General features: G+C 39.7%; 2 protein-coding genes across 2 annotated transcripts; both read left to right on the top strand.

Moving 5' to 3' along the window:
- The first annotated feature begins 7,039 nt into the window (after window positions 1-7,039).
- Window positions 7,040-8,323, top strand: foxq1a (forkhead box Q1a). Its single transcript, XM_031294141.2, has one exon. The coding sequence runs from the start codon at window positions 7,212-7,214 to the stop codon at window positions 8,043-8,045; it is 834 nt and encodes a 277-aa protein (XP_031150001.1). The 5' UTR covers window positions 7,040-7,211; the 3' UTR covers window positions 8,046-8,323.
- Window positions 8,324-9,815: 1,492 nt separating this feature from the next.
- Window positions 9,816-13,204, top strand: LOC116046025 (forkhead box protein F2-like). The gene is made up of 2 exons (XM_031294140.2): window positions 9,816-11,093; window positions 12,645-13,204. Exons 1-2 carry the CDS (start codon window positions 10,133-10,135, stop codon window positions 12,806-12,808), a joined length of 1,125 nt encoding a protein of 374 aa, XP_031150000.1. The 5' UTR covers window positions 9,816-10,132; the 3' UTR covers window positions 12,809-13,204.
- The last annotated feature ends 2,038 nt before the right edge of the window (window positions 13,205-15,242 follow it).

Genomic DNA, 15,242 nt, shown 5'->3' with positions numbered 1-15,242 from the left:
GTTTACATTAGTAGTCATTACTAAAAATCATTAGTTAACATAAGTTACTTTTGTTTAAAGAGAATAAATATGAAACATTTAGCCCTACTTATCAAAGCTATAAAAGAAGTCATTGTTTTAAATATGATTTTTCTTTTATAACAGTATAGTATTAGGAACAATGTATTCAATACATTAGTTTCAGTAAAACAGAAAGGATAACAATTCATAGACTATAATTCCCCAACGTGCTCTGCATGGATCTGAGTGACCATATGCTACCTCACTGCCCAGACCCCATCAGATCTGATTCTTACAAACAACTAATGTGATTTAGTAATGATTATGTTTTTTAACAAAACATGAAAGAATAAGTAGTGACCACTAAAAAGTTTAATTACAACTAAATCTGGGTTTACAGTGTAAGCAGAGTGCTAAAAACTGAAAAGTTGAGCCACCTATAATCTGGCCTTTCTCTACTATAGTGTGATGATGTTAACAGTTTTGTAGCCCTGTTGCTTGTCAGTAACAGCTTATGAGACTCTGTCTGCTTACATACTAGGCCTCAACACGGACCTCAGTACCCAGAACCTCGGAGAGAATAAATAGAGAAAGGATCGACCCCTTTTCTTAAAGCTTTCACTGTCATCACTCACACTGTTATGACGTTGTACCCCCATTCAGTGTGGAAACTGTTTCCCCATTTGTGAGGTAAACCACATCACAACCCCACCCTCGGTGTGTCTCTGGCAGTGTTTACCCCCATTCCTCCGTTTTGTCTAAACATGCTAGAGGAGTTAAGTGTATTCACACAGATGGCTTGCATGAAGTAGACTAACCCAGTCTCCGAGACCTAACAGATACCTGTCCTCTCAAACCTTGTCCCAGTGTTCCTGTAAGAGTGGCCTCTGATGCAATTATATAAACGAAATAGGAACGTTTTCAAACCTTTTCATCCTCAGGATTCTCCCCTACTCATACTTTTTTTTTACTAGTATACCTGTTTAGTTTGTCTGCTTTTGACTTTTACTATCAATATCAGTTTGTCCCTGCTTTTGATTGATGATGTTCACTTAAAATACAGCTGATATAAATGAGGCTGCAGACAAAGCAGTGTATTTAAGAATGGAGAAGCTGGGTTAACATAATGGAATGCAATACTAGACCACATGTAAAACTGTATCATTGAAAAATGCAAAAATGTACTGGATGTACAGCAGAATATGCAAAAAACAACAGTTAATTAACTATGACAAGGTCAAAAGTAAAGAAATGTGAAAATAAAAAAATACATACCCATATTATTTGAGAAATTAGAAATTAGAAAGTGAAACAAGGGAAAATTCCATTTTATCCAAATACAGTTGATTGCACATCTACAGTTATAGACCAAAAATTATGAAAGTTGTACCAGAGAAACATATTTCTTATTGAGTCTTTGACAGTATAATTCTAGTGTCTGTAGTGATCCCCACATGCTAAGAACAGGAAAAGAATTCATAACCTGTAACCTATCTTGATTGAAAGGTTTATTGCTTCTTCAATACATTTTTTTCCTCCCTATTGTTTGGCAGCTCATTTGCTTTACCTCAGAAGTGAAACTAGAAAAAAAAGAAACTTCCCAAACTGGCAAGAGGCAAGAGAGCCTGCTTTTATTCCTTGTTTTATTGCTACGTCTCCTATCAAGAGACACGAGAGAACTTGAACTGTGTTAACTGTCATCTGTACACCTTTTTTACCTATATGTAAGCCTTATTAAAGGACAAAGAAAAGGATTAAACGTGCTAAACAAAAGCCACATGAACAGAATTATGACAGAATATTCCATAGATACGTACAGGTGTGCATTTAGAGGGTGGGACCAGGTGTACATGAAGAAACATGTAGAGCCAAATATACATGAAGAAACAGACAGATGATGACTAAGAACACGCACATGTTTGTGCAAAACCATAATGCTCCAGTTAAGTACTGAGACGCTGGTGACATGGTTTCAAAACAGAGCGGTCAAAATACTATAATTAGTGGCTGATGAAATATTTTGAGGTGGGATGTATTGTTCAGCAATAATAAACACATGGCTGCCATAAATAGCATAAAGGAATGCCTTGAAACAACATGAAATTCTGTTTCTATTTTGAACATGTGAATACATCCCCGACGCTGAAGGCATCCAGTGATCTTAACGCTCTCAGCAACATAATCCTTTGCAAAACTGCAAAACATCTGAACATCTCAAATGATCTGCTGTCTCACATGCAAAAGCTTTGTGTTTGCATAGAGAGGGACACACACAAACACACACACACACACACACACACACACACACACACACACACACACACACACACACACACACACACACACACACACGCCTTGAGTGGGAGTTATGCAAACTAAAGTCAGGTTAACATCTTCACAGGGCTATTTTTAGACATTTTGTGGAATCTGCTCTAACAGTTTACATTACTGAAATGCTAAGCGGGGTTTCAGATTTTTCTATGTAAGACAATTATCTATTATTTAATATTACTTCTAAATGGATTAAAAATAAAACAGAATGATATTATGTGCAAATCTTATATTACAGTACATATGGAAAAAAGTACATAATAGTTTTTATCTGATTTGACATACTGTAAATGTACACTGTTTGCTAAATGTAAAGAAAACACATGAACCAGCTTATAAAGAATAGCTTTGTTTTAATTTCATTTACTCCTAATGGGAGTAACATATTTCAAGTGTTTTGAAGGCTTTGTCTTCGTCATCTAATTCCTTATTCCTATACGTGCGGTGCAAAATAATTTCAGCAAATGTCACTTAAACCTACAATAGCATTTCCGAAATTCAACATAAGGATCCATAATTCAGTGCAACTCAACATGAATTCTACAGTCCCATCAAACAGCATTTGTTGTTTCCTTCCTGTGCAGTGTTTAGCCACAGCTGTGTTCTTTACACCTGCAGTCAACTAAGAATATATATTTCTTCCTTGTGCCCTCCAACAAATGACTGGAAACTATTTTCCTTCACAAACAACTACAGACAGAGGGAACATATTAGAAATCATGGGTTTGCTTAAAATTGTAGAAGAAGCCGATGGGCAGTGTCACGACCGGCTCACAGGCCACAGCAAAAGAGGGAGATGCACAGCAGACTAAGTATTAACAAACTGTCATGTATTAAATAAAAGTGCCAACAGAAAGACAATGAGTTGTGCTAGTCAGGATCAGACAAACAACAACAAAGGAAGTAACTAAACAAAGATGAACTCATGCTGGTACTGGGTGAAGGGAATGCTGCACACAGGTCTCTGGGAGGACTACTTCTCTTCATAGTCGTCAGATTAATCTACCATAACATAAAAATAGAGGGAGGCAGGCCAGTACAGCCCGATCCGGCAGCGGAGAGTTCTAGCCCGACCAAGCGCCTCTCCTAAACCTGTCTCTCTTAGTTATGCTGTTATAGTTTTAGACTGCCGGGGGACATCCTTTGACACACTGAGTTTCTCTCTTCTCTCTCTTTCCATCTGTGTGCATCCTTGTCCCAAAAATGCTTGTTACTAACTCAGCTCTGGGGAGCTTATTCCCCGGAGTCCTTATGTGTTTCTTTTGACCAGCATGTTTCCTTGGACTAGGGTGGCACCTACATCATGGTTGCAGCTGTCCCGGTGGTCCTGCTCCGCGCCCTGCTATGCCCTGTTACACCACACTACGCTCTGCAGTGCCCTGCTACGTCCTGCTACGTCCTGCTACGTCCTGCTACGTCCTGCTACGTCCAGCTACGCCCTGCTACACCCTGCTATACTCTGCTGTGCTCTCCTACGTCCTGTAACGCCCTGCAGTGCCCTGCTATGCCAGGAACTACTGCAACTATTATTTCTGGTCATTTTTCCATTATCTTTATTGTGACTATTATTGCCATTGTTCATCACACCCCCAACCGGCACCGTCAGAAACTGCCTACCAAGAGCCTGGGTCTGTCCGAGGTTTCTCCCTTTAAGGAAGTTTTTCTCACCACCCGAGGTTTCTTCCTAAAAGGAGTTTTCCTCACCACTGTCACACTAAATGCTTGCTCTTGGGGGAATTACTGGAATTGTTGGGTCTTTGTAAATTATAGAGTGTGGTCTAGGCCTACTCTATCTGTGAAGTGTCCTGAGATAACTGTTGTTATGATTTGATACTATAAATAAATAAAATTGAAAACTGAATTGAATTGACTGGCCAGGTGCTCCCAGTCCTGTTGTTAGAGCCTCAGCCACAGACCTGCAAGCGCACAAGAAAAACAACAGTACACAGGCACAAGGTAACAGGCTCTAGGCCGTCACAGTCAGCAACTGCAGGGCTCCAATATGTTATATGGAACATACACTGAGCTGTAAGTGAGAGTCCTCATGCAACTACAGGCATAACTGTAGTGTATGGAATTCATGAATCTGGGCGTGCAATGTATTATATTGGCATCAGTTTGTGATTCTTGAATGTTTATGAACTGAGCACAGTGCCAACGAATCACTGCACTGTAACAGCAACACTCAGGGTGTTAGTCACTGTCTGACTATGTGCTTCACAGTGTTCCTCATTCCAACCTGTCAACAAGTGAAACCTCAAGGCCAGAGTCAGAGCTGCAGCGATTGTATCTGGAAGGTCTAAATCTATTTCAATGTGACAAGAAATATGGAGAGCTGCTCAGAGATTGGTGTCATTATTCATTATTCATACTGAACTATGAAGGTTTCCATTTTAGGTGTGTGCTTTAAAACTGAGTAAATAAGAAAACTGAAAGGTCTTATCTGATCTGGTGTCTACAGAAAGGCAACATGATCTACAGGCTTGTACATCTCACAACAGTGATCTTGAAAGAGAGTCAAAAAAGGGTGAGACAATAAGAGCCTCTAGTAAAAACACTTTATGGCAGTGAGTCATTAACTGAGGAATATATAACTGTGCGGGACATATCTAAACACACATCTGTAAAAAAACAATATATTGTCTAAGATTAATATGCTTGCCAAGCATATGAGCTTCAATAAATATACTTGTATGCAGTACTTGGAGTTTCTATACTATGTTTGTAGTAGCAAGTAAAGTCAGTTAAACAAGACATTTCACTGTTGTTTGTTGTAGAAAGATACACATGACAAAAAAGGAAATGATAGCATTGAACAACAAAAACATGTTTTTGCTACCACTGTCTTATGAAGGGCTTATAAATTGTAACTAATGGCTTAATTAATGTTCAATAAATGATTCACTAATTCTCTATAGATAAGTTATTATTAGCTATTCTAATAATGCAGTTATAAATGTTGATTATCAATTAACGAATGAGTTTCTCACTTTTTAATGAGACATGAAATCTGTAGATATAAATGCTAATAAGTCATTAACAAAGAGTTTTGAGCACCGGGTCTGTAGTTGTAAGTGCCTTTAAAATGTTCATAAAAGGATTTTGGTCCACATTGTCTTTAACCCGAAATAAACGATCAAACTAATAAAATTGCCAATAGTCAAGAAGCCAACAATTGCTTACAACACCTTTATAAAAGGTGCCTTATTAGAAAGAGGTTTTTTTTTTTCATAATTTACCTTTGGCAGTATATAAGGCGCACATATTCCTTACAGGTTCCACCTGTAAAGCTGTTATTAAGTAGATCCTGATGTATACAAGAACACACACAGACCATGACGGCCTCACAAGCTGCTACATGCAGTGACCAGAATGAATACATGGCATTTAAGCTCTTGTCATTGTGTGGTTAGCTTACAGGAATCCATCTTTCACATTGCCACCTTTCAAAATAGTGACTTCACCCTGGATTGGGTGTCACAGACAACAAAAACAGATTAGTACCTGAAAATCATTCACACCAGCACAAACATGTGTAACGTAAATGGAGAAAAACAGCTTGAAAAGTACCGTTTGCATAAACAAAAGTTAAGCCACTTGTCACAGTAACAACAAATCAACGGCTGGTGTGATGTCAACATTGGTTTCCAGGTGATGTATGAGGTTATTATTTTTTTTGTCCATTTGTCTGTTTGTTGACAGTGTTGCAGCACAACCAATGAAACCAGTGATTTGGTCTGATAATTTGGAGGAAGTAAAACCACCAATTATACAAAGATGGGTTGTTGAGTTCAACGTGACTTCCAGATGAACCTGAAGGAGTGAGTGGGAGGAGAATGTATCCGGGCTGTGGGGCGGCACTAAATGATAATGAAACACTGACATTAGCTATTAAAGGCATATTTGATAAGTATCTTCATTCGGTCTACTCAGCTGTTGGCCTTATTGTCATAATGACACTGTTCCTTTGGAATCACATGACACCCCCTGTAACATCCAAAACCTCAAGGAGGTTCATTCAGAAAGACACAATAAGTATCACAATAAGTCATTTCTTAGGTGAATCCACTATCTTGGCACTGAGCGACAGGAAGGACCAACCCCACTATTTGTTTTAAGAGAGAGAAACACAATAACAATGGTTTCTATGTGAGCTCTAAAGTTGGCATGATCATCTGAAGTGCACAAGTAGAGAGTTTTGTGTGTGTGTGTGTGTGTGTGTGTGTGTGTGTGTGTGTGTGTGTGTGTGTGTGAGAGTGAGTGAGTGAGTGAGACACATGGAGCCCCTGTTCTCACTGAGTTCTTTAAATATTACACTCCAAAAATAGTACAGGACATGGTTTTCAGTCATTAGGATGCACAGAATCTATATGAAAGAAGTTCTGGCTACAGTGCTGCCTGAAATTGTCAAATGGTACTGCACCACACCTTTAAATACAAAGGAAACATACGCCACCTGGTTGTCTCAGGTGAAATAGTCCCAAGGTGTCTGGCAGCTCACATTTCACAGGTGAGAACGTAATACATTTGCACGACATTGCTAAATACTATATTATTGGCTCATGGGGAAACTTTTATTATGATCACAGTTTTATTATAGAGTATCATGCACGCAATGTGAAGATGTTTTGTGCTCCAAATCTTTTGAAATCATTTAACTCCGCCCTCTTGGGTTGGTCCTGAGGTGAGCCGACTATAAACAGCTGCTCACACGGATTGGTAGGTGAGACTGGCTTCAGCACTGGCAGGTATGATAGCTAAGAAGAACTTCTTTGGATTCAATTTAGAGCACTCCGCGTCTTGACGCACACAAGGTCCGGAGTTTACGCTGCAAGCATATTGGAAAGGTTTTATACAAAGAGGAAAATTCATCAAACAGCATGAAGTTGGAGGTATTGTGTGGAAGCCACTATGACATGAAACATTTCCAGATGTCCACTGATGCAGAGGGGAGAGTGCGCTCTCCTCCTCCTGCTGAGGAGGAGCTGGGGTCGGATGGGGACTGCGTGGCGCACAGCCCTCCACCTGTTACTCCATGCCCCAGCAACAAGTCCAAGCCGTACACACGGAGACCCAAACCCCCTTTCTCGTACATCGCTCTCATCGCCATGGCTATCCGGGACTCCTCTTCTGGACGTCTGACTTTGGCGGAAATAAACGACTATCTGATGAAAAGGTTTCCGTTCTTCAGAGGCAGCTACACCGGCTGGAGGAACTCGGTTAGGCACAACTTGTCTCTGAATGACTGCTTTCTTAAAGTGCTCCGGGACCCGTCCAGACCTTGGGGAAAGGACAATTACTGGATGCTCAATCCTCACAGCGAATACACGTTTGCTGATGGGGTGTTCCGGCGCAGAAGAAAGCGCATCGATAATAAAAAGTTCAGCAGGGAGCCAGAGGTGTCCGAGGAGCCGCAGAGCATCCAGCAGTCTGCACCCGCCACCAAGACAGATTCATGTGTCAAGTTTACTAGTTCATTTGCGATAGACAGCATCCTCAGCAAGCCGTTCAAGAGGGACTCAAACAAAGAACATTTAGCACTCGCGCCTGCCTTCATCTGGTCGCGCTACAGTGGACTAACGATGCCTCATTCAACTACACCTGCCTCATTTCACACGTCAAGCCAGCCTGCTATATGGACTCCTGTGCTGCGCATGTCAAACGCATATGGCTGTGGGCTGCTTTCACACACAGTCTTGCAATATCAGAAATAAATACATTCGATGATTAAAAACCATCAATGTGCACTGATGATGGACAGAGAGGAGGGAATTCATTATGGTGGCAAGGTGTTACGCTTATTTTTGTACCTCTTAAAGCATTATCAGATTTGATGTTTTATAGACAAATGTTTGTTGTAAATGTTACTGAACTGACCATTAACGTTGTTTGTTTAAATACCGTGTTAACATATGCACTTTGACTGTTGTCTCTTTCTTTCAAAACTACGCAACGAAATAAAATAAATAATAAATAAATAAATCTAAATAATGATGGTCTGCGTTTGCTATTGTTGTAATATATTTTGTATTGAAATAGATTGTGATCATTGGTTCTTGTGAAGACAAATTAGGACTGACACCTGTACGAGACACCTGTTAGGTGCCAAGGCAATAATGGTTATCGGGGCGTGTGTTCATGTGACTCCACCTTGCACAATCTGCTCTGCTAGGGATTTGTTGCAAGTTTGCCAAGGGCCTTCTATATACAGCTCTACTTATAGCCTATATGTAAAAGCCTTATGGTTGGCCTTTGCAGCCTATTTTGTTGTACATATTATGTAAAAGATAATATATTTATTCTTAAGTGATAAGGATTCTTCCTAGTAGTATCTTTCCAATTTCTAGAAAAAAATGACTGCACCATAACAGGGCATGTGTAGGCTACACTGCTTATAGTAATAATAACAACAATACTACTAATACTACTACTAACAATAACAATAACAATAACAATAACAATAATAATAATATAATAAAATGATAAAAATAAATGATGAGTGCAGTCTATTATTAGTATACGTTTCTTCTATAATTTATGATGCAAAAAGAAATTGCCTTATAAATATTTACTTTTCAGTGTTCATGAAGCTCGCTGCAGCCGGATAGGGGCATCCAATATTTATGTTTTCTGTCTCGCGCTGCAAATAGCTGTCGCCTCAGTCACTACACATGCGCAGGAAAGGGTTTGTACAAATGGTGCATCCTGAGCGAACTCAACCCGAATCCACAATAGGATAGGAAGAAACATATTCCAAGTAGGCCTATTCTTCTGAGGCTAGAAAGTAAATTTCCTTTAAACCAGCTGTGCATCCTGGACGCAGCGGGGTTACATGTTTGATGTTGCTGATATTCTGGGTAGATTGTGAACTTTGCTGGTGTGGGAAATTATTTCACTTCCTTTTAATAGTGGTGCTGACTTGCTCTTTAATGACACCTAAAACTCCACCAATGCAAAAACAAGATATTTAAATTTTGCACAAAATATACTGGAATATTTAATTATCTGAATCGTTCTTTTAGACTTTATTTAGAGATTCTAATCAGTTCATTTCTCCAGGGATGGAATCCAGGCTCCAAGAGGTAAACTGACACTGTGCGCTCTGTGTGGCACGTTGGCACGCTCTGATGGAAAAAGCATGCTTCCTCTCGTGTCAGAGTCCTAACCCTCAACAGATCCCAAACAAATGAACACTGCAGGACTCTTTCTGTCATACACCTTTACAAAATAAAAGTAGTAGAAAGCATTGTCACCCTTTGCAGGAACTCATGACAAATGGAAGTATTTGTCCAACTTGTGTCGTTTTGTTTATCGTGCCAAATATTAGTCTAACAAATGTATTCAGAGGTGTTTTAGAAAGTAAGTCGTGGGAGGAGATTTGTCTTACTCCACTGCGCTGTGTCCGGCTTCTAGTCTGGATCCTGGCCAGATGGGGAGGGAGTAGTTCCTGGCGATTTCTTGGAGGGATCTGGGGGGATATTGTAGAGGGGCAGAGAGAGATTTAAGAATTGATAGGTGGTCGAGTTGTGTTTGGCCGGTTGGATAGGCGCAAGCAAAGTCGAGGAGCTTTATTCCCCCTCTCTTGTGGGATTACTGCCAGCGATGGACAGAGAGAGGAAGGAGGAACAGCGGCTGGTATTTCTTGATTTCCACGGTTATAAACGCGCAGAGCATCGCAAAGGGACACTGACCTTTTAATTATCGCATTAGCCTTTAACCGCGTTTGAAATATAGGAAACGTTAGTTACCCACGTGTTATAAAGGTCCCCACGGTGAACGAGTTCAAAAAAGAGGCGCAACCATGACGACCGAAAGCTCCAAGCAACATTTGGATCCATCTAATCTTCGCTCCAGTTCTGACGCTCTGAATGCAGCTCTGCTGAGCGCACAGCCAGGGATGGAGAGCGCGCACAATGCATCACCCAAGTGGAAAAAGGGAAACTCTGCCTTGAGACGCCCTGAAAAACCTCCCTACTCATATATCGCACTCATTGTGATGGCTATTCAAAGTTCACCGAGCAAAAGGCTTACTTTGAGTGAAATCTATCAGTTCCTGCAGGCCCGCTTCCCTTTCTTCAGGGGATCATACCAGGGATGGAAAAACTCTGTCAGACACAACCTGTCTCTGAACGAGTGTTTTATAAAGCTGCCTAAGGGTCTCGGTAGACCTGGCAAGGGTCACTACTGGACCATCGACCCGAGTAGTGAGTTTATGTTCGAGGAGGGCTCCTTCCGTCGCAGACCTCGCGGGTTCCGTAGGAAATGCCAAGCTTTGAAACCAATGTACAGGATGATGAATGGAATCGGGTACGGGGCGTCCATGCTGCCGCAAAACTTTGATTTCCAATCACCGTCAGGCTCATTAGCATGCCATAACAGTTACAACATAGATCTGATGGGTAATACAGTGCCAGGTGGTTTCGAGGGACTCGGAGGAGGACATCACGTCCCACATTTGTCATCAGGCTCCGGGTCATCGTACATGGCCGCATGTCAGGTGGCCTCTAATTCGGACTATTTCCCGGACAGCAGCAGCAGCCCTCTGCAGTCCTCCCAATCGATGGTAGGCACTTTGGACTGTCAGTCTCCTTATGCAAATGCAGCCTCACACTGGAGTTCACCTGGTGTATCTTCATACATCAAACAGCAGTCGCTGGCATCAAGCAGTCCCACCTCTTCTGCTCTGCACACAGGGATGTCATCCTACTCTCTGGATCAAGGCTATCTGCACCATAATGCACGAGATTCCTCTGAGATTTCAGGTAGAGCCTCACCGTATGTGCATATATGCATAAGCTATATACCCTATTATATTATGATGCCTGCACGTGCACCATGAAGAGTCGTACGAATCAAAGTTTAGGCTTTCAGGCATCACATAGGCCGGCCTACATTAAACAGTATAACTATATGAACAAATCTATAGAGCTCAGGTTTTCACAATACATTTGTTTAGGCTATTTAATGAAGGTGTATTGGATGAGCAAGACAATGCAAGTGCGAATCCGTTATTGACTGAAATATGAATCAACTGTCCACATGTTCCAAACTTAATTGAAACAAGTAAAACACACAAAAGTATCCCTGACAGTCTCAAACTATAATGTGGAGTAATTGATCAGATTGTAATGTCGCGCAGTTTCAGTTTTTATCATGCATCATACCATTGTGTGAGGAGTGTGCACGAGTATATGTGCCTCATATAGCCTATTGTTTAATTTAAATTTCTTAGAATTTGGTTGCATTTTCAATCAAGCGTTCTTTAGAGGCCTCTAATATATGAAAGAAAAAATAGGCACAATAACACAATAAAAAGGACGATATTATGGTAAAGGCCATTGTTACAAAGTAACCAAAACGACATTAAACACGCTGTCACAAACATATTCCCAGCAACGAAAAAGTAATGCCTTTTATTCATTTCAGTGCAGCTTCATTAAGGCATTTAACATGAGCCACAGCACAATAATAACCAGGATATTTACAGTACAGGCTGTTGATGTCTTATTTTGTTTCAATTATTTTATTTTGCTCATGTTGTTTACTGTCGTTTAATACACATAACAACACACACTGGAACAACTTCCTAATAAAGCATCCTTAATGTTTTACAGCTTGTAACTGATGGCTGTATTCATGATTTTTTTTTTTTAAAGATTTGCTATCGTGTAATAGATCCATTAAAGCCCACTAAGAACATACTTTGGGTTGTCATGTTGTGAAAAATCCATTTTGCTGGTGTTAAACCTCTTTCGCCACGTTACATGCTTTATGTTTTTATCTTTTTACTTAATGGGGATTGCTGCCCTCTAAAAAAAACCAAAAAAAACGGCAGCACAGCATCTGCACCAAAATGCATTTTTAATCATAAAGCGTTACCACGATTTATTAGCATTTACAACTGCAGACTTGAAGGATTATTGTAAACAAAAACAAACAAACCATGTATTCATATTTTACTAACATTTATACCTGCAGACTAGACTGGTTAATTAGTAATACTGAATCTAAAATCGTCTGTTAATGGATTACCAACATTTGCATTATTGCCTAATACAAAGGATCATTTTGCTACCTGGCAACCCAAACATTGCTCTAAGCCAAATTGTTTGTAATCATTAATAAAGCCATTAGACACAACCTAAAACATTACAGGGCGCCTTATTAAGAAGTAGTGCCAACGAATTTGCACCTATATCACATATTCAAAAAAACGCACATCATTGTTGATATCCAGCAGTTGGAATAAAAATAATCCCGATCGATCCTGGTTCTAGCAATGATTTGACCTCATGTGTGCTCTGTGTTTTCAGCGGGACTGTCTCGATACTCAGCTCCTGTGTGTGACAGGAAGGACTTCGTTTTGAACCTAAATGGAATCTCCTCTCTCCACCCCAGCACCGGCGGATCTTACTATCATCAGCTCCATCACCATCACCAAAGTGTCTATCAGGATGTAAAGCCATGTGTCATGTGACAAAAACACCGAAGACACTTAACTGTCGAGAAGGTTGATGCTAAATGTAGCCTATCCCTCGAGTGGAGTTATTTTGACCCAATCTCTGGTGAAAATGGCTATTACATGATTCCCTTCCAGTCACTGTCAGTGAACTTTGACCTCTTTTTTTTAACCGTTTAGTAATGGCCACACACTCTCATTACATGCTGACTTTACACGTATACATAAGCAATAGCATTTTTTTTACGGGAAAATACGTACACGTACCTGAGTTAATCTCTGATCACGCACTCAATTTTGTGTTGGAGTTGTTGGAATTGTTGCTGATTTCCTGCAGCAGGTCATAAAAGAGATTCATTTTTAAAGGATCATTTGGAAGTGTTTTAGCAATAAAAGTTTTTTTTTGTACACAAAGTATTTTCTTTTAAAGCACTTCTCTTGTCATTCGTTCTTTCTTTTTTCATTTTAACTGCTACAAGAGGATTATAATAATAATACTATTATTAGTATTAGTATTATTATTATCATCAGGCTATTATTATCATCATTATTTTAATATCTAACTGAAAATGACCTGATTAGTTATGAAAGACATTTAAACAGCGCAGTTTGTGGGCGATTTCGAATAACCCGATTACTCCCAGTCCCAACCCTTCATAAAGGTTGGGTTTGAATCACAAATCATTTCAGACATTCAAGTTTCAAAATCATTATTATTGGTCCCCCAGAAATACTGTCAAGGATATGGTGTAGTTTTTTTATTTACATTATACTCACATATTTTGAATACGAAAAGACCAAATTTAAAATGATTTAAAAGAAAGTAGCCTAATCCTTCTTTGAGTTGGTTCACACGCAGAGGGTAGTTTAAGTGTAATTTGGGTCTTAATTATCATAAAAAGCTTGTCTATATTGTTGTTATTTGATAATAAGGCTACTTAGGAGCAAAGAAAGAAAGCAGAAGTCACATTCAATAATCAACTCTGACATGAAAACGGAGACAAAAACTCACCGTTCTTGTTTAGTGCTGTTGGCTTTCACGTGACTGTACCGCCACCTCGTGGTGATTGAAAGTTGAAGGGCTCAACTTATATTTCATTCACTCATACGCTATGGATAATTGCATGCGCATAACTTCATGCAGTTTAAAAGATGACCATGCTGTGCAGAGCAGTTAGTTGGTCATTTAGTCATTAGAATATAGAATACAGATAAAGCTGATCTTTTTTTGTCTCTCTGATATGGACCGCCTATAGATAGGTTGAGATACCTGCGAAACAGTATAACAAAAATGTTTGAGTTGATGAATCCACTTCTGGATTGCCAAGTCTTTTCAGAATCTGATAAAAGATGTCGACATTTGTATTCTCATAAAAGCTGTAAAATGGATATATAGAGTGAATGACGAATGAAAAAGCTTTCAAGATGATGGATTCATTGTGTGAATCTGTGTTCATTTTGTCTTTTTAAGCGGCTGGATATAACCTATAAAAAAATCTTCAACAAATGGCTGTAAGACCAACACACAACCATGCAAGTCCATTAGACACAATTTGTTCGCAATAAATCCTACTCATTTGATCATGCTGTCTGACAGAAATCAAACATCAGATACATGGCAGTCTATGCTGTATTTTGAGTCCAGGTCTGACGGACATTTAAACACTATGAAAACTCTCAGTCATGTTGGACAGTGCTACACAGATTAGAACGATCAGTGTAATTTCCCAAAACCAGCTTTTAAGAGTGAGTGCAGGCATGGTTGTTACTACAGTAAAAGACTAAACGCGTTTTAATGTCTCTGCTGTCCATGGTGCTGAATAGGGTAATGAATACAGTACATTTGAGCTTTTTTGGAATCCATGTTATATTCAAAATACCCCAAAGCATGCACCATCAGGAATTATTGACAGAAGGACAATATTTTTCATCCACAACTTCCAGCACCCCCACAAACCCCTCTCACACACACAATAGAATAGAATAGAATAGAATAGAATACACTTTATTGTCCCCAAGGGGAAATTTGTCTTGGACATAGTGCTACAATCTGTTGCTTCACAACACAATAAAATGCAAATACAATACAAAAGGATAAAATCAGCATGAAAGTGTGATCATCGTAACATCCTGAGACACAAGAGACAATAAAAGAAGGACACACATGACAGCACGAACGACACAACATCCTAACAGTGAACTATATGCTCTGCTGGTCTAAGATTTGCAATAGGAGTTCAGTAGCTTGATGGAAGTTGGAATAAACGATAACTTTAGTCTGTTTGTTTTAAATCTTGGCACACGGAATCTCCTCCCTGATGGCAAAAGTTCATATTCAGGGAAGAGGGGGTGTTGAGCGTCTACAGTGATTCTTTCAGCTTGTTTTCTAACAGCTTGCTCGTACAGGCTCTGTATGGGCTTGTACTCTTTCCTCCCTATTATCCTCATAGCT

Source organism: Sander lucioperca, chromosome 9 (assembly GCF_008315115.2).
Source record: "Sander lucioperca isolate FBNREF2018 chromosome 9, SLUC_FBN_1.2, whole genome shotgun sequence".
NCBI classification, from domain to species: Eukaryota; Metazoa; Chordata; class Actinopteri; order Perciformes; family Percidae; genus Sander; species Sander lucioperca.
The sequence above is the reverse complement of the archived record's forward strand: the minus strand, read 5'-3'. Positions and strand labels throughout refer to the sequence as shown.